This window comes from Pezoporus occidentalis, unplaced genomic scaffold (assembly GCF_034315485.1).
Source record: "Pezoporus occidentalis ecotype Australia unplaced genomic scaffold, CSIRO_AGI_Poc_V1 ctg19, whole genome shotgun sequence".
NCBI lineage: Eukaryota > Metazoa > Chordata > Aves > Psittaciformes > Psittacidae > Pezoporus > Pezoporus occidentalis.
In genome coordinates, this window is record NW_026913748.1 from 7,754,719 (window position 1) to 7,773,656 (window position 18,938).

General features: G+C 41.7%; 1 protein-coding gene across 5 annotated transcripts in view; it reads left to right on the forward strand.

The window, feature by feature from the left end:
• CACNA1C (calcium voltage-gated channel subunit alpha1 C) overlaps positions 1-18,938 on the forward strand; it is a 485,857-nt gene that overhangs the window by 416,467 nt on the left and 50,452 nt on the right. For 4 of the 5 annotated variants that reach the window (XM_062616654.1, XM_062616655.1, XM_062616653.1 and 1 more), the window contains one exon: positions 17,139-17,222. In XM_062616654.1, the coding sequence (XP_062472638.1) occupies positions 17,139-17,222 (84 nt within the window). Of the gene's footprint in view, positions 1-16,423; positions 16,508-17,138; positions 17,223-18,938 lie in introns of all 5 variants that reach the window. The other variant, XM_062616658.1, reaches the window with a different exon arrangement.

Consider the following 18,938-nt stretch of genomic DNA (forward strand, 5'->3'; position numbering starts at 1 on the left):
CAGCCTCTTCCAACTAATTTGGCACAGCTGCTGCAGGACAAGGACAAATATTCTGACCTCACATAATTTAAGATTACACAAGTCCTTCTTCTTTAAGGTTTAAGACCAGGGTTGGGTCATAAGGAGCAGAATCCAGATACTTAAGTACCAGTATCTCATGCCATTTCATATCTTCAATGATACCTTGACACACGGGGTTGTATGTTGAAGGACACCTTGATACACTGGGGTTGACAAATACTGTCTGAAGTATCAATTGTGACAGTTAAGATGAGAGCAATCATGTCTCTGACACTCATGCTTGTCCTTCATGTTAAACATTTAGGGGATCAATGAAGTTAAGCACTCCTCCCAGCTCTAACCTAATGTCTTCCTCATCCTCAGCTCAGAAACTTTACTGTCCAATTCTACTGAATTTGGTCTTACTTTTTCTTGTGATCTCTGTGTTGACTTTACTCCTACCCAACCTACTCCACTTTCTAGCACCGCTTCTTAGAAGAGTTGCAATTTTTTCTTCCTGAGACCAATATCGCTATCCCATCTCAGATGTAGTTCTCTTGAAAGTTAAGAGCATCTTATGTGGTCTTGGTGAAGGGCCGCTTGATTTATTTATTTATTATTTATTGAGGTGTGTGTGAAATCTCAAACACAGTCTTGGTAAATTTAGAAATATCAACATCTGTTTCAGAGGGGATTGTAATTTTCTGGAGGGACCCTTTCATTTCTGAGATGTCGCTTTGTCTATTAACGAGCAAATTTTCTGGCACTGTTGCAAAAGTATTACCCGCACACTGTGTACCCAGAAATGTATCTCACAGGCTTTGTAATGTTCTTCTGATTTTATAGTTCTACTTCTCAGGAGATTCTTAACTTTGAGAAAGATGAGGTTCTCAGCAGAATTTGTTCTGAGCATTTAGGGAAAAAGTTCTGCCAGTTCGAATATTGAGCTCTGTACATATCAAGGAACACTTTACTTGACATGGTTGCATCCATCAAGTAAAGAATTGTCATTGATGATACTTCCTCTGTCTTACTTTCCTGTGTCTAATCTCCGTTTAAAGTTTTGCTGCACAACCAAGTACTAAACAAAATCAACAGGGGTAAACATGTATCCTCCGGATAGCAAAACATTGGAACAGGTTGCCCAAAGGTATTGCGGAATTTATATAATTTGAGGGTTTAAGATTAAGTTAGGGGATCCTCTCGTTAGAAACACCAGAGGAATGTGTGATCTACCTTTGGAGGGTGGAATGGACTAGACTAGACATGATGTCCCTCTCAGCCCAGTTTTCCATGATCCTGTAATTTCCAAATAAAACCCCAGCTACTACACTATAGTAAAATTGAGAATATAAAAGAAGCTTTCATGGTGACCAGGGTAGTAGAGTCTTAACAAAGTCTTCTGAACTAAGAATCAGACAACAACCTCCGGCTGGGCCCTCCCCATCCTGAAAGAATAACCAGTGAAAAGAATAAATCTGTTTCAAATTGTAGTCTGGCACATATGCCAAAAATAGTACTAACTCTCAAGCTGCTATTTTAATTCAATACCTTCAAGAAAATAGACAAAATTTTTAAAAAATGGAACCACAAGATTTACAAGGAATTAAAACAAGAATGAATTTATGAAAACAACTAATACAGCAACAAGACTTGCCTCCAGCTGCATTTGCAATGGATTATGTTGAGTACCAGTTCAGCAGCTCAAGTTTGAAAATCAAAATTCTGTGTGTAACTTGCCACTGTCTGCTCAACTCATGGATTTGACCAGCAGTCTTCATTCCCTGTTCCATATTGACTCAACCTGCTCTCCAAAGAAGGAAGCCCCCTATCCCAGATAGCCACTTGGACAGATATGGGGCAATGCTGGGTGGCACAATCTGCCTCTCTTTAGGTTGCACATGGGGACTGAAGCTGAACTTGCCTAGAGTATGTTCTGATGTGGGAATCTCACAGCATGCAGTAAGTTGTTACCTCAGCCCTCGTTTGGCCAGACCTTGTGTCTTCCTGTCAGTCAAGGTATAAAAGCAAACTACATTTGCAGATGAAGGTTGTTCCCAGGAATACTAGCTGGAAAAGTCCAAAAGGGTTTAATTGTCACTTGAGTGAACATTACTACAGCACAGCCATCATCCTCTCCCCTCTAAGCAGCGAAGTCCCCCAGACAAAGAAATGAGATCCTAAGCAATATTAGTGTTTCCCAGGTATGAAATGGCAAGATTAAATGCTCATGAGATCTCTGCCAAAGACAAGATTTGTCTGCCATTTCCTGAGCAATAAACCACAAACCAGCCTTCATTTAAGCTGATTTGTCTCACTTTTCATTTGCCCAAACATCACTCTTTGCCATCTGAAGAGTACCCTCAAATGAGGGAGCTGTAGGATTTATAACTGACAAGAAGAAAGTAGGAAACTTGGTTAGCTGAAGGTGGTGTGTCCTCACCTTAGTGACAAGCCCCAGGAGAATGTGGCAGAAAAGAACTGAGCATGGAACTGAAGCTGGCAAAGTTCTCTGTTTTCTCCAACTTTGTGGTGCTTAACCCAAGAGTGGGTTCTGCAGCTAACCTGCAACTACAGCAGGCAATGCAGTAACTGACTTGTAACTCTGGAGCAGCTGCCGCAGAGCTCTCCCTTGTGCAGGCGCTTCTTAAAGGCACCTTGGAATGAATGATCTGCAGCAGCAACAGAGGATCATGGTTTTCTCCATCTGTGCAAGGTAGAACAAGTTGCTGTTTATTCATACCTTTACCAGAGAGAATTGCTGAGGTAACTGGGACAGATCCCTGAGGTACTCAGAGCTATCACTCAAGCTTCTTACAGAAGTCACTGCGGGGATGTGCCCATGCAGAACAGCTTTGGGGGAGCCTCATATACTGAGTTCCTGCTGCAGGCAGTGGTATGGCAATTGCTATTATATGCAGTAATATAACACACTACAGTGCTACCATTGTGTATTACATGCACAACAACAAAAAGGTGTGGCAGTCTCTGACTGAAAAGATTTTTTTCCTTTATCAGGTTTTTGCTCCCATTCTGTGAGTAGACACATCCTTCTTCTTTGCTACTCTTAATAGTAAAGGTGAAAAAAAAAAACACATGGTCAGTTGCACAGACATGAAGTAGGTTCATGTATGTGCCTGACTGCAAAGAATCATCATGGATAATCCAGCCCTGTATCTAGTGTTAAGAGCAAGGATTTACCTATTGAAAGGCCAGCTGCAGGAATAAGGAGCCAAGTCTCAGTCAGGGCACTTCTCCTAGCACTATAGAAAGTATGTGAAGGAGGTAGAAAGGCAAGGGCTTTCCTAACTAAACATACTGTTACTGTTGAGGTTGGTTGCTCTAGTCAGTGAGTCCCTTTGATACCTGTCCCTTTTACTGGCCATTCTTCATGAGCAGAGTTTTGGTTGTTTAGTCTGCAGGAGGCCTAAGAGAGAGGAGAGGTGCTTTAGCTGGAGCAGCTGCTGCTGGTATGAATAAAGAATTCCAGGCAGGGGCCAGGCCAGCCTCTAAGATCCCTTGTGTTTCTGTGTGGTACATTTTTTGGAGGAGAGGATCAGTTATCCCAGTTTTTTTGCAGGATAAATTTTGCAGGATCTAAGCACTGTGTAAGACAGCTCATCTGTGCCTGATGCAGTCTCGACAGGAGTGTGTGCTAACAATAAGCAAGAGAGATTTGGGATGATTAGTGCTGCTGATAAAGAAAACCTCCACTACATGCTCTGCATCTGCTTACAGGGTATTAATGTGCTGCTCTGAAGCAAAACTCCCAAATGGACCCGAGTGTTTGTCTTGGCTGATGCTCATAAACTGATTCAAGACTAGCTACTTCAAAGAGACAGTCTAAAAGTAATGCTGTTGAGCCAAGGACTTTTGCTGCTTTGTTTTTATAATTTTATAAGCTCTCCAGACAGTCTGGAGAGCTGCTTTTTGGTTCCTGCATGGAGCAAGCTGCTGCTGCTTCATGCTTTTTCCGGAGAAAGCTACTAAAGGAGGTGCTGTGCTGTCTGGGGTGCTCTTAGCTACCACTGTCTGAGCTTCTTAAAGAAGAAATCTCCACAAGCATCGGTTCATGAAGGTCCAGCTGCTGTCTAAAACCTGCCTCAGGTTTATGTTTTCAATTCAAAGACAGCAACTTAAAATTCCCATTCATATGAAGCTGTGCCATCTGTCAATGTACATGCTAACATGGCGATAGATATTCTTCCAGGGATTTCAGATCTTTCCAGCTCTATGGAATGGGCTGGTTTACTGATGGACCGCATCTACTTCTTCTTTCAGGAAACATTTAATCTATCCCCTTGCTAGCTTGGGTAGGAATAGTAATCATAGAACTACGAATTTTCTACCACAGTCCCTGTCATCTCAAACTAGGGAAGACATATCAGTAGAACTACTCCCATGCATAAAGTAAAACACATGTTCATGTATTTTGTCAAATTCAGGTCTGCATGTGGAAAGGGAATCTTGGGGATTTCCTCTGCGAAATTATGGTTGTCACAGAGACTACAGATCACAAGTTTATTCCATTTACCAGACACTGTCAGCACCTTTCTTCCCTGGGTATGGATGCTACTTGTAAAGCAGCCTGTAATGCCATCTGTCCTGCCTCAGATAGTTAGTTCAGTCCCTCATTTATCACTGCTACTTTACTCTGAATTCATGTCATTCTTTAATGTCATTTCCATGTAGCAGAGTTCAGACTTCTGTGCACTGTTTCAAATAAGCTGAGAAATTCAGCAAAAGGCAAATAATCCCATGTGATCCCAGGAAGAGATACGACCCTCTGAGTAGTAGAAATCATGAGTGTCACCCATAGTTATTTCTTAGTCTCCATTTACTGATGGATCTACATGTCCTCAGTGTTTCTTTCCCCTCTGGTGTCTCTGCCCTTCCTTACTCCTCTTTAAGCTTCACTCAGTCAGCATTTATCATGTATTTGATGCACTGGTATCTCTTCTCAAACACGAAAAATTACTCATCTGTTTTTGTTTCCTTTTTACTACTCCATTTCTCTTATGTTTATGCCCCTAAACAGATCTTTGTGCAGTCACACTGGCTGCTTCATGCTACTTGCATTCTTCTTCTTCACCATTACCGTAATCTGTCATTCCTTGGTCAGGCTAGAGGCTTCAGCATTTTCACAAACAGATGAAATGTATGTGAGATCTATTCCCTTGCACCACAGAAACAGCGTTGGTTAATTTTGAAGATCTAATGCTTTTGTACTTGTTCATTCTAGTACCTTTAGAAATACCTGTATAGCCTAGGATGCTGCCCTAGCATCATTCATCGCTGTGTTTTATTTCTCCAGTTTACGCAGAGAAAGCAAAGTGAAGATTTTTGCACTCATACAAAAATGTCAGAAAACTGGTTACAATTGAATTGGTTTTGTTCAGAGTGGAAAAACTCTTCAGATCCATCCAACAGGCATAGGAATCACATTTAGTTAGAAGTTCGGATGAAGTACGGTGATAAAAATTAGTATAGTTTGTGTAAATGTGTAAGTGAGCCCATAGTGCAGGCAGCTCTCTTCCTTACTTGGAGTTTGGCCTCACAGTTCTGGTTGTCAAATGGCTCTTACTTTGCAGATTTCTCTGCTTTGAAGGTTTTTAACCTAAGTGATCATCTAACCATTTCCTCTCCTTGGCTTCAGTATTACACTTTTGGTTTTGGAGGGGCAGCTGAGCCACCCACCCAGTGCAATAGGAAGGGCAGTCTTCCACCCTGCCTCTGGTTGGTACAAGTGCTTTAAAAAGCAAAAGAAGGGGTGAGAGAGCAAATATGTTTCAGAGTCTGTGGGTGGGAAAAAAATATACCTCATTCAGCAAAGAGGGAGCTATGCTTGATATTGGGTAAAAAATAGTGAGCTTGGAGAGAAGTAGGAATAGTCAGGTAAGAGAGTGTGTGAACTGAAGGAAGTGAGAGACCTAAACAAACAGGAAGGACTATGTCCTGGGAGGCAGGAAGAGAGCAAAATAAAACCTGGAGGGGAGGAAATAATGGAGAATGCGCATGGACAGAATATCCTTAAAGGCAAGAGGAATAAATAAATAAATAAATGGAAGAAAAAAAGAATGAAGACCCTGAAAGAGAAAAATATTAATAAATTAGAGAAAGAAATTATTACACAAAAAAAAAAAAATGTTGCAAGGAGAGAAATAAAACAGAACTAGGGCTAAAAAGAAAAGCAAACAAGGAAAAGGATTTTTATGGAATTGAAAACTGAATTACAACCCATAGCTTTTAAGCTAATGGATATCCTTTTGTGCTTCTGCCTTCTATTGAAGTTCTCTGGCAGACATCCCAAGTCACCATGTTCAAACACATCAGTATCTCAGGCACAGAGCCTCCCTGTGTACTGTCTCATCAGAATAATTTGCAAGTTGTGTGCGGTGTATTTTCCTACTTCTGTGGATGAAGCTCAGCCTCATTGCAAAATGCATCAGCATGTTACACTGGAAATTCTTTCCTTTTTCACCCCAATTTCCTTTTCTGGGTGAAGTCTGGATATATTATATGTTTCTCTGTGTCTTCTGTACAGCAAGTAGCCCAGCCAGAATTAATTTCAGCTGCTCCAACAAGCCCACCTGCCATATGACCAGAAATCTCTGACATCTCTGTAGTGCACCACCAGACACTGTGTTTTATGTGTGCAGTCAGTCTGAGGCTCTCAAGCAACTGCTGAATCAGGCTCAAGGATTTTGGAAATACAGTAGAAAAGGGAAGACATCTTAAGCCCTCATTAATCACTCCTCTGCTGTCTTTACTGTGATTATCTATCTGCCAGAAGTTTCATGCATTTTGCATAGCATACATATCATGTGGAGATTTGACCATGTCCACAAGCTGGGGAGGAAGAATGAGCCTCTTTTCTAAGCCCTTTCTGCAAAATATGGTGTATCAGAGCATCATATTTAGGTGACTTTGATGTGAAGAAATCCTTGGGATAATTATTCTAGACATGAATGGTCAAGTCATCCCAGTCCTTTATACTAACCAGTGGGTTGGAACAGAGAGTCATCAGGTAGACTTGCTCTTGGATGCTGCTTGCCTGACAGAATTTCTGTCTGCCCCGTATGTCCAGGAGAAAGAAGAGAAAAGAGAGGCTAAGAAAGTAATAGAGGCTCTTGCAGCACAGCATGGGCCATAGCACTCTCACAGCAGCTCGGCATTAAAACTTTCTCACAGAACATGGAAGGGCATCCAACTAGCCAAGGACTAAACCAGCCGCTTTTGTTATTCCACACCTTAAATTGAAGCTGCTCAGGAGTCTGTGCTGCCAACATGTTACAAGGCAGTGATATTAGAAGAAAGAGGAACCACATCCTGGCCCATCAAGTTGAACAGTACACATGATGTAACTGTAGAGCCTTGAACAACAAATCTTCCAGCTAATACAAAAAAAAGAGAATTTGCAACAGAATGCTCAGGAGTGAGGTTGATTTAGCACAGTTTCCATAAATGAGGAGTTAGCAAGCAAGTAACTGCCTTCTCTGTCATGTGGAAGTACAGGGAATCCTCTTTGATACTTCTAGATTTCACCAAGTTCCTCACCAGGGAGGTGTGTGGGAGGAGAAGTCTGGCTATTCCCGACACTTTGAAGGAGAAGAAAGTAGTGCCAGACTAAAGTTTTTCTATTGTGCATATGCTTATATTCTGAGATGGCATAGGCGTGACTCCACCTAAACAAGTCATGCAGTGTGAAAAACATTTGGTAGGTGAATGTAGCAGAAGCAACTAGGCAGATGATGAGAAATGGAATTTCACAGCAAATCCTAGCTCATACCTCTAATTGAATCTGGGTCAGAAAACATCAAAGTCTTCCTTCTGAGCACTGGTTGACATCCTGTATGAAGTATACTGGTCCCATTTCCTCATGGAAAATGTGTGTTGCAGAAAGGCAGGAGCAGATCTCGGTTGGTTTCTTCATTGGTGCCCCCAGAGAAGAGGCCAAGAGTGAAATAAGTATACAGAACAAACTTCCCTCTTCATGCAGAAATAAATGTCCTTTCATGTTGTGGTTGAAGCAATTGGTGAGGGACAAAAAGGCTGTTTGATCTGCTGCTTCCCGTGTTACATTTGTTGTTTAAATGCAGGATGTTCTCCTCCCTGGAGGACAAGGCCAGCAATTTTCTGCACACAAATAGATCCTCTAATTATTATATAGAAAGTGTGAAATTCCTAACACTGATCAGCCAGAGCTATGCAATCCTCCAGCTTTCTGAAGGATCAGTGGAGAATTCAGTAGGCAGAAAAAGCTGTTAAAGAGGCTGTGTAAGAGCTTCAATGAGAGAGGACCTTCTCCTTCACAGCAAGCGTACCCAGAGAATTTGCATATTGCTGCAACATTGTGACAGATTTATTTTCAGTCTGGCACTTGGGGGCTTTAATGTCATTATAAATGATCAAAAATAATGATATGACTGCACAATGCAACAGTGTGGGAAGTACTGTATTAGCTATAGCACTTAATTATTTAATACAGAGAATTATTCACACACTGTTAAAAGCCCAGTGGGATGGTGAACAGGGGTCTCATTCACAACAGCATCGACAGCATCAGCAGCAGCATGTACAGGGCACAGTTCCAGGGAAAAGTGACTTGCTCTGACTCTCAAAAGGAAATTCCCAACTCTCTATCACTTCATGTGAGGTTGTTTTACAGGGTCAAGAACTCTCACAGATGCGAGTCTTCTCTTCATGTAAGAATGATACCAGGTAGCAGACTGTGATACAGCCCCTGTTAAGAACGGTTCCTCACGTTAGGAAGTTACATTTCCTCTGCCAGATGGTTACCTGGCTGAGGTCTAAGAGAGTTTGTTTCTCCTCTGTCATGAATCTGACTTTTGTAGGACCTTGGAAACTTTAGGTTTCTACGTTTCTGCTTTCACACATGTAAAATGAGAGTAACCATTCTCTTCTGGAAAGTTGTGGTTGATGGATTACATGAAAGTAGGCATTATTTTATTAACTATTCTAATCCGTGTAAAATCAAGCCTTTCCTGAAAATGGAGATAACCTAGAAAAAACAAATTAAGAAACCTATTGCTCAAACCTACCAGCCTGTTTCTAGAAGATTGTGCCTTTCTTTCCAGTGAGTATCCACTATTTGTGCAGCAGCCATGTTTTACCATGGTGCAGAGAAAGGGAAGCTATTCCAAGTCCAGCTCCATATTCAGAATGCTTCCTCAACTGTTAGGAGCCGTTGCTACTGGCTCATCTTCCCACAACAGTAAATGGCTCTTCATTCTGACAGATGTGTCACTTCTGTTGAGTTTACTTCTTTTGCATCATTCTTCCCTGGGCTGGGATGTCAGTCCAACTTCAGAAGACGACTATTTTAAACAGCTAAGCCCATCGTTTTGCTGTTTTCATAGGACTGTTTCATGTTGCTGGTTTGGTTTATTTCCTTCAAGAGTTATCTGTTGATTCTCATCAAGACCTGCTTTTTCTAGACCTTGCAAAGTCTTTGAGCATTTACAGCTTCTTCCTAATGGAATTTGACAGCAAAATTCTCACGGAATGCATTTTGTGATAAATGATCTGTTCAGACATAGCAAGCCATCACGTTCACTTTTCAGTCTTTCTGGTAAAACTGGTGTTGATTTTGTTCCTCTTTGCTGAGAACAAGTTTGGTTTCTGACTGCAGGGCAGTAATTGTTAAATGACTGCAATGTAACTACTGTTCATGAAGAAAAGGGTCCAACTCCTCACTGTGCCATAGCATACCTGTAGGAAAGTCAGGAACGTTTATCTTACTTTTCTAGGTCAACAACAGAACTTAAAGACAGCTTTCTGTTACTCTGATTCTTTTTCAAGCATTTATATCAAGGAGGCCTTAGGAATTCTGAGAAATTAACCCTCCTTTCAGAGGCAGCTAAGAGCAGTCCAGTCAAAAAATGACATCAGAGTCAGCTACTTGAATCATCCAGTTTCAGCATGTTTTACTGTTACCATTTCCTCAGACCTTCTCAACATGTTGCCTTGAAATACAGTCTTTGCAACCTCTAAGAGATGCTTCCAGGATAAATGCTTCCTTACTGTCTTTGTCATGCATCTTTCCCAGTCTTTGGAAAATCTGGGACCATAACATTGCACTTCAAGCCTTCCACATGGCTGAGTACTTGTGTGCTACTAGCCACTTTACAGTAAATGAAATATGGAGAGATGTAAGGTAACTGTGCCACCATGTAGGTGGGCATGGAATAGCTCATGGGACCATCTAGAAATTACAATTCTGGTGGAATGGAAGGAGTTTCAGTGAACTTTCAGTTCACAGAACAGATATGACAAAGACTTTTCTAGGTGTGACATTCCTGACATTATCAATTGTCAGTAGTTATGGAGAGCATAAAGAGAAGGGTCTGTTGTGATACAAGAGATTATATCATTTCAGCCTCCGTAAATGTTTAAGTTTGTCAAATGGTGACTTGGGGACCTTGGTTCAGGCAATGGAGTTTTCTCCTTTTTTATTGTGATTAGAGGTATTTGTCCACTAGAAGCACAGGTGAGACCCATAGTTTGCTTTCAGACCTACAGGCTCTGAAAAAGTAATCAGAAGGTGGTCACTTTTAGCCAGTGACCATGTACACCAGCTTTATACCAGTAGCCTAGAAATAAGCATTCCAAGTCACAGCACCATTCAAGATCTCCAACTCCTTTGTTTGTGTCAAGCAGTGTCCACTGTTTCCTCGCAGGTCCTCAGACCCCAAGGGGTACCTGTCTGCTTTCACTGACATCCTTTTGTGAGAGAGAACATGAAAGAGAGTGAGAAAGGGTAAAGGAAAGCATCAAAGTTATTGGTGTTATAGGAAGTTATAACACCTGTCTTGATCTACAGCTTGATCTTTCTTCTTATGGAATAAGCAGATTGTGGCAGAAGCCTTTCAGAGCTGACCAGACCTTTGGAACAGTCTGGGGAGCTGAAAAGCTCCTCTCCTCATTCCCTGTCTATGGAAAGATTTGATGGAACACAGGGGGCTTGTGCAATTCTCTGCCACAATGACTCATTACAGTGACTGGTAGGTGAACTGCAGGGATTCTGTCTCAGAATTAATCCATCAATGGATGGGAGCTGATAGATAATGTGCAAATAGATGCTGTTTTCCTGCAGCCTGTCAGGAGCTCCAAGCAGCTGCATCCTCCACTTTATTCCTTCTCTGCTAGGTTCTGCTAATTTCCCTGATTGCTGTTATGGCTAAATAGTATCTTGGCATAACAGAATCTGCATCTGACACAAATCTCCGTTTGGTGTCAGGAGCTATTGTAGCTTTCTTTTGAGATTGTTCAGGATACATGTAAATCACTCAAATCGGCTGTGAGAAGGTATGCCAAGAGTCACAGCGCCATGTAAATGTCATTTGATTCAATACCATTTTCCAATGAAACTGTCCCTTTTGCAAAATTACTTTCAGGGAAAGCCTCTTTTAAGAAGTCCAAGAGCTGACTCTCACAGCTCCAAATAGCCTGCAACATTTTCAGAAACAAATTCTCATACCAAGCAACCTTCATCTAAACTAGCAATTCATCTCATTTTGTGAATTTCTAGCAAAGTCTGCTTTGGTGCCCTTTACAATCAGCAGGAATATTTTTTGCTAAGAAATCACGGAGTATCAGGGTATAAGCTCCTTTCTCTCCTTTCCATATACGCTTTTCAGCTGATTAAGATTGAATCTTCTTTTTGTTGTTTTAGGATACAGCTTTATTTCAGATAAGTGATAGAAAGGTTCGTGCTTTTTTTAGGCTGTGTAGTTACCTATATGTCTTAGTTTCTTCTTGACGCTTCATTTCCCTATTCATACATGCATGCATGCATGCATGTCTTTCCCTTTCTTCCTATGACACTGCAGCATCTTCTTCACTGGGGACCATCTGACCTACATTCAGATCCCACCCAGAATAGCCTTGACCCTTGCTGTGCTCTTCATCTTTACAGACTTTTCTTTCAGAGGCATTTGTTAAATTTTGCCAGCCAGCTTGTAAGAGATGGGAATAAAAACCTGGGACTAAGCACGTAAATAACTGCACGTCAATTAACACACAAGCAAGCCTGCAGCTCCCACAGGGCTGGATGCTCAAAACCCAGCTGCTGCCATAGTTGCTACTCAACAGCACCTTTCCCCTGAGGATTTCTGTTTCAGTGTAGATACATTGCTCGCCAGATACCACATATTTTTATTATGGGCCTCAGGTGACTTTGAGCTCAGAATTTCAGGCAGACTCTAGTGGACAATTTTCTCTGCTGTTAATGAGGCTTCTTAGATACTGCATTAGGATCTCATATTCACAAAAAGTAACGGAACTTCTGAACCCATCTCAAATCAATCCAGAGATTTCAGTGGGTCAACAAGTACCAAAACAAACCCCAGCTTCTCTGACAGCTAATCTCAGCAACTAGGAAACCTAAAAATGATTGTCATGCTCATTCTGATATGCTACCATGTCTTCTCCCCTCGCACAAATGAGATTCCATTCCAGTCAGCTACTGCATATTTATGCTCAACCTTTCATTAACTTATTGATCATGTGGTGATACACTATCCTTTGCTACCTTTGGAGAAATAAAAAAGTGGGGGAAAAATATGCTCTAATGGTGGGGCTGTTTCATGCTTTCTGAATATTCAGTCCAATCCTCCTGGTCTCTTTCTGTCCTCCTTTCTCCCCAAAAGCTTCATGGATCTCCAAAGACATCCCACAAGAGAGGGTGACTACCATTCCCCAGTAAGCCCCTGAGGTTGCCATTATGTGGCATGCAATTGTGCAGCTAAATCAAGGTCAAGCGTCTCCCTTTAAGGGTAAAATATGGTATTACACTCCTAATTCCTGTACTGCAAAAACAAACAGTGCCATCAATTCATTTCCAGTCAGACCTCCACCCCCTTGGGAAAAATAAACAGAGCTTTCTGGTGGGAAAAACAGTTTGGAAATACAACCTCTTTATTAGAGTGAAAGCTCTTCCTTCATTCAGCTTGTCTTTCATTAGCCACCCTGGTACACTCCAGTGAAGAATGTGGCTCGAAGAGATACTTGGAGGTTGCAAGAGGCAAGTCCCAAAGGGGTTTAGTTCACTTTCGATATGTACTCGTAACTCCTGACAAGGTTCTGAGGTCTGATCCCAAGCTAAGTGGCCACATAGCCATTTGCTGGTATAAATATCTCCAAGGAGGGTGGCTTTTCAAGGAAAGATTCCATTACCTTTCATGCAAATGAAGTGTCTATCTTCTCTGTTTTCTTTGAGCTCTCTTCCTGTGAATAATATCTTCCTATTTTTCACCCTTCTGTTTGAAACACAGAAGGAACAGGTGAGGAGGAAAGGAAAGTTTTAAATTTCGTGTGTTTTCTTAATTCAACACTGCCATATTGGATGTGGGGTTGAGTAAAACTGCATTCGTATCCATGGTTCCTCTCTGTCACTCATCTAAGAGGAACAGGAGGAAGAGAAGAACTCTCTTAAGTCCACCTTAAAGCTACACAGTAACAGACCATGGTAATGCTCTTTCTGTGATCCCAGAGCAGACCAGCTCATGACTTTCAAGCAAGGAGCTGGCTGATGAGACTCAGGAGAGCACCCCATGAGAAAGAGCTGCACCACCAAAGTTAGCAGAGTGACTTCAAATGTGCTGTGGTGTCACAAAGGTCCAAAGCAGCTATTGGTAATGGCAATAAAAAAGGGACCTTTTCTTTCTGGGCCTGAATCTCTCTTAAGATGTGCCAGTGTTGTCAGTGCAGTGTCATTGCTTCCAGTTGAAGCTGCATTACCTCAAATGGGAGCAAAATTTACTTCACTGGCTTCAGTGGTCATCTGAGGACAGGACTTGATGCTACTTGTCACCTGCATTTTGTACCAAAAGCAAATGCTATTCCACCAGAAGCAGTGGCTTTAGGGGTCTTTGTAAAGAAGTTGCTCAGTGAAAAGAAACTGTGAATTTGTTTGCATCAAAAACATTCTTTGACGTATGATGCCAATCATAGTAAAAATAATCACCTATCCATCACCACATATTTAAAACTAGATAGTCATCATTTTCATAGGCAAAACCTGAGCAACATGTTTTGGATCTTCACCCTTGCAGCTGCCCAAAAGCAAACTCTGTTTTTATGGAGTTGTTTGGGTTCCTGCTGAAATCCTTAGTAATTCCTAAACTATGCAATTTGAGAAGAAAGTGGAAGATAGCCATGCTATCGGATGGATGCATTCATTTGGCATGTGAGCAGTGCCACTGCCTTCACCAGCACTGTGCATATGAACAGGGGCAGGAGGATTGGGTCTGTTGTCTTCTATTCTGTTCTCTTTGATCCTGCAAGCGTGTTGTCTGCCAAGGTCGCATCAGGCTGCAAAGGCACTTTTTGCAACTCTGTATGATCTGTGTCTGTCCTTTATTTATTCAAAATGTGTTTGCCTCTACAATTTAATCTGCTGTTCTCTCCCTCCCCTTCCTCTTGGTGAAGTCTAATTACAGTTTTATTCCAGGTCCATCTGGTTGCTAACGATGCTGGACACCACTGCTGAATTCATTCTAATATTTGTTGTGTATTTTCTAGGCTGGACGCTGAATAATAATATTCTCTGAATTTGCTTTTGCTCCTGTTTCCTTCTTTCCTGTTGTAGCTAATTGCATAGTAATGTGTAGCCATGGGATAACTACTTCTCCCAGTGTAGATCTGCTAAGAGTTGCCTATTTCAGGCTGCAGAGTAAAGGGGTTTTTTTTGCTGGTTTGGAGAAGATTTCAAAGTCCACTCCACCAGTTCCCTTCACTGGGGTAGAACCAGCTGAGCAGTGGCTTTTTCTGCTTCACAGATTTTCTTTTTTTTCCCCTGTCACAAGCATAATGCAGCTTATAAATGTGAGTCTCCAAGCATCCTGGAGGCAGTGTTTCAGTTCAGAAACACACTTTTTACCAGTGCCTGCTCCATCTGATGGTTGAACCCACAGTAATTTCAGGTCCCAAGCCTGGCTTGTGCAGTACCAGTGCTGGGATTTTGGGGTGGGTTTTTTTTTTTTCCTTTCTTTTTTTTTCTTTTTCTTTTTTTTTCTTTTTGCTTTCTGCAGCACTGCCTGGGAACACAGACTCACACTTTACCCATGACCTGACTCTCTGGCTAAGAATAGCAGTCGCAGTGCAACTTGGGTTCAATCTCACTGGAGACATGCTGCAGCTGGGAAACAGGGAGGTCAGCTTAGCCCATGCTCACAAAACCAAACACATAAAAGGAGTATGGAGCATTTTGTATGTTCGCCTCCTTTTAAGACTGCAGAACAAGGGGAAGAGGTTGGCACAGGCGTTCAGTGGGCTAACATTTTCTTCGCTCATGATACTGTGTTGTACAGGAAGTTTATATGCAGAAGCTCATGTCCTGGGCTGAACAGAACGTTTTCCAAACAGGTCCTGTATCCTTATAGCCTTCCCAGCCAAAAATCATGCAGGATGGGGACACTAAGCAGTGCTGATTATCTTCTCCTGAGCTCTGCTTAGGACAGTGAGATATTTGAAATAGCCCCAAAATGATTCTGCACAGCAAAGCAAAAGTATGAGTTTAACACTTGCTAGCGGATCTGCCATAGTTTGTCTAGACAGCCAATGTTGCAGTGGTTCTGTGGCACTCTCTTTAGCACGAGTTAGCACATGCTAAAGCCAATTTTGCTCTTGTTCTTACCCCTTCCTGGTGGGGTACATCAGGATGAGCTACATTCACACCTTCATTTTGTGGTGAGATGTGCTTTCAGAGTACCAGAAATGGCAGTGCTGCCCTGTAGTTTAAGCATTAGTAATAGAAATGTTAAGGTAATGGCTGTCATAATACTCAATATGGCTGGGTGAAGAGAAAGGTGACAAGCAGTGAGGTTTAGGTAGCACAGCCTCAGCCCTTCTGTGCCCTCTGCTCCAACATGACGGGGTAGAATGCACTGCAGCGGGGCAGCCAGCCATTCACTCCTAAAGCCAGCACACAGCATTGTATCTGGAGCATGGACTGGTGGATTAATACTCACACTGGCAGAAGGGGACCCATTTTTTGAGAGAACCATATGACTCCATTCCTATACTGTTCCCACAGCCAAATCTAAGCCAGATGAGGAAGGGTGCTGTGTTGTGAGGAATCAAAGTGTCTGGAGGAGCTGGTCCTTCAAGCCCTACTCCTATGAGCAGATATGCTCAAAGTGATCTGTGTGGCTTCCTTTTGCCCCCTCTCCCAAAGTCGGAGAGAAGGGATAGCTGCTCTGGAATCATGTTAACTGGATAGGGGCTGCTCACACACGTCAGGGATCCCAGGACTGGGCTGCAGCTTAAGAGGCAACAAGTAGACTTAAGAGGAAAGCCCCTTCACGTATCAGGGGAGTAATTCTAATGGTAATTTTGAACTGTTTTTGTCTGTCTAACATTCCTTTTTAATCCCCATCCTGCCTGCCCCTTCCTTATGTAGGGTTACTTTAGTGATCCTTGGAATGTTTTTGACTTCCTCATCGTAATTGGCAGCATTATAGACGTCATTCTCAGTGAAACTAATGTGAGTATTACTCTACCCTCCCCAGGATACCACCACCTCCTCCTCCTCTGCTGTTCCTTCTCTCTTTCTCTCTTTTTTTCTCTTTCTTTGTTTGTTTTTTTTCTGTTATTTTTTTCCTCTAGTCATGCTTTTATTGAACTTGCCGTCGTCCTTCTCCTTCTCCCAGGGAAAAAAAAAGGAGGGGGGGAAATGCCTCCTTCTTTTTCACTTGTCATAGCTCGCCCCACAGCTGTGACTGGTGAAAGCGCACAGAGTTTGGGGTGTGTGTGCTTTTTTTCCCTCCAAAAGGTAGACATGCTTGAGTGTAACTTTCTGACTAACCAGGCTTTTGTTGATACCCTCCACCATGTGAAACGTTACAGAGGTTTGAGCAACCAATACTGTAGAGTGGTAAGAGACTATTTAATATGCCCACGTAACCTCTTTCTTTTCTTATTTTTTTTTCCTCTTCTCTCCCTCTTTCATGCTTTTGTTTTGTTTTTTGATTTATTTTACTTTTTACTTTTTTCCCATCTTTTCTCCCTTTCCCTCTCTCTTTCCCTTCTTTCTCCCTCTCTCTCTCTCATTCTTTCTTTTTCTTCCTTTCTCTCTCTCTTTCTCTTTCTCTCCTTGGCTTCTCTGCCACATGCAGCACTATTTCTGTGATGCATGGAATACATTTGACGCCTTGATTGTTGTGGGTAGCATTGTTGATATAGCAATCACCGAGGTGAACGTAAGTAGCTGGCGTCTGTCCATGATCGTGCCTGCTCTAACATTCACTCATCTTTCCCGGGTTCTTTTTTTTTTCCCCTTCCCCTTTCCTCCTTTCTTTTGATTTTATTTTCAAAGCTTTTTTTTTTAGTTTTGAAGCTCTCTTTTTTGTTGTTTTTTTTTGTTGTTTTTTTTTTTCTTTTATTATGTTTTAATTTTTGGAACGACTTAAAGGACTTTTTGACTGTTGCATCATTTTCTTCCCTTCATAATCCGCCTGGCATGAATTAAACTGTATAGCAGGAAAAGTGATGGGAAACGTGGAGTGTAAGTGAAAAAGCTATTTGTGCCATGGGAAGCTACTAGAATAGTCCCAGGCCAGCACTTTGGTCTACCCAGTGTTATGCTTTTCTTCCCATGGCAGTTCAATACTCTCCACCCCACAGAGAGCTAAAGGTCAGTTCTTTCGAGGTGGAACTGCGGGAACCAAACCAGGAATCCTCCTTGTGCCTCCTCAAACAGGCTGCCTCCAAAAGAAATAAAGACCCAACCATCTGTGATTCCATGATCTCTGTTCAGAGGAACCTGCTCCTAATGTTCAGTTTCTAATTTGAAAGAAAAGATAAAATAAAAACAAAGCAGGAAGCCCAAAGAAAAACAAAGTGCCAGGGTTTCAATCCAGGTTTTGGGTTTACAAACCCAGTTTGCTTCATCTCACAAATTCCACCAGCACAATTAACACTGGTTGGTGCCCATCTCAGCAGACAGGTGAAGGATTGAATGAGCCACGGAGACTGAAATGAGCAGCTGGTGTTCAAGGAATAAAACACTTCAGGCAAACTTCTTCCTCTGTGTTTTTGGAGGTGGATGGCTGTAGCATTACAGGATAGATAAAGGGCAGGCAGGAAATGCACAGATTCCCACAAGAAAGACAACAAAGGACCACTAGGTTTACGAGCACGGACAAAAATTGCACTGCAAAATCAAGCTTAGAAAGGCCAGGAAAAAAAAAAATTGAAAGAAAATTGCTGTAAATATGTTAATGAAGGCAAATCAATCATGTATTTTCAAAATCATGTAGCTGTTGAGTAAACATTCCAGCTTGGAATTGTGTACTGTAGAGGCAATCCATCACAAGCAGAAAAGTGACAGCAGAGTTTTCACTCAATACTGACTGTGTTTAGGGGAAAATGTAGGCAACACTTTGGAAAAAGTAAAAATGCCTTACTTGGAACTTTCCAAACAAAATATCTAGGTTCTAGTTTAATTCCTGGTCAACACTTTCTTTTTCTTCCTTTGTTTTTTTTCTGAAACAGGGACATTTATCCAAGTTGGAATATTTTGATTTAGAATAAATGAAATCTTTTAGTTAGTCTATTTTCTGTTCAACTAGTCTATTTTCCTTGTCTTTGAAGAGACATTAACTTTTATTTTGCATCTGTTAAATGTGCTACTTTCTGGGCATACACCAAAAAAAAATCTCCCAGAATGTTGTAAACCATTTTGGTTACCCTTTTACTAAAGAGATATTAGGAATGGACTGACTGTAGGCGGAAGTCACAATGATCAGGAAGCTGAAGTTGTTCATTTTGAGGAATAAAATTAAAGTCTTTTTTATGTCAGACTTCTCACAACAAACCTAAATGGGGATCCTGGCAATAGCCTTCAGATTGTGGAAAAGTTCAATTCTCATCCACAAAGGAAGAACTGTACATTGTAACAGAGGATGTAAGTATGT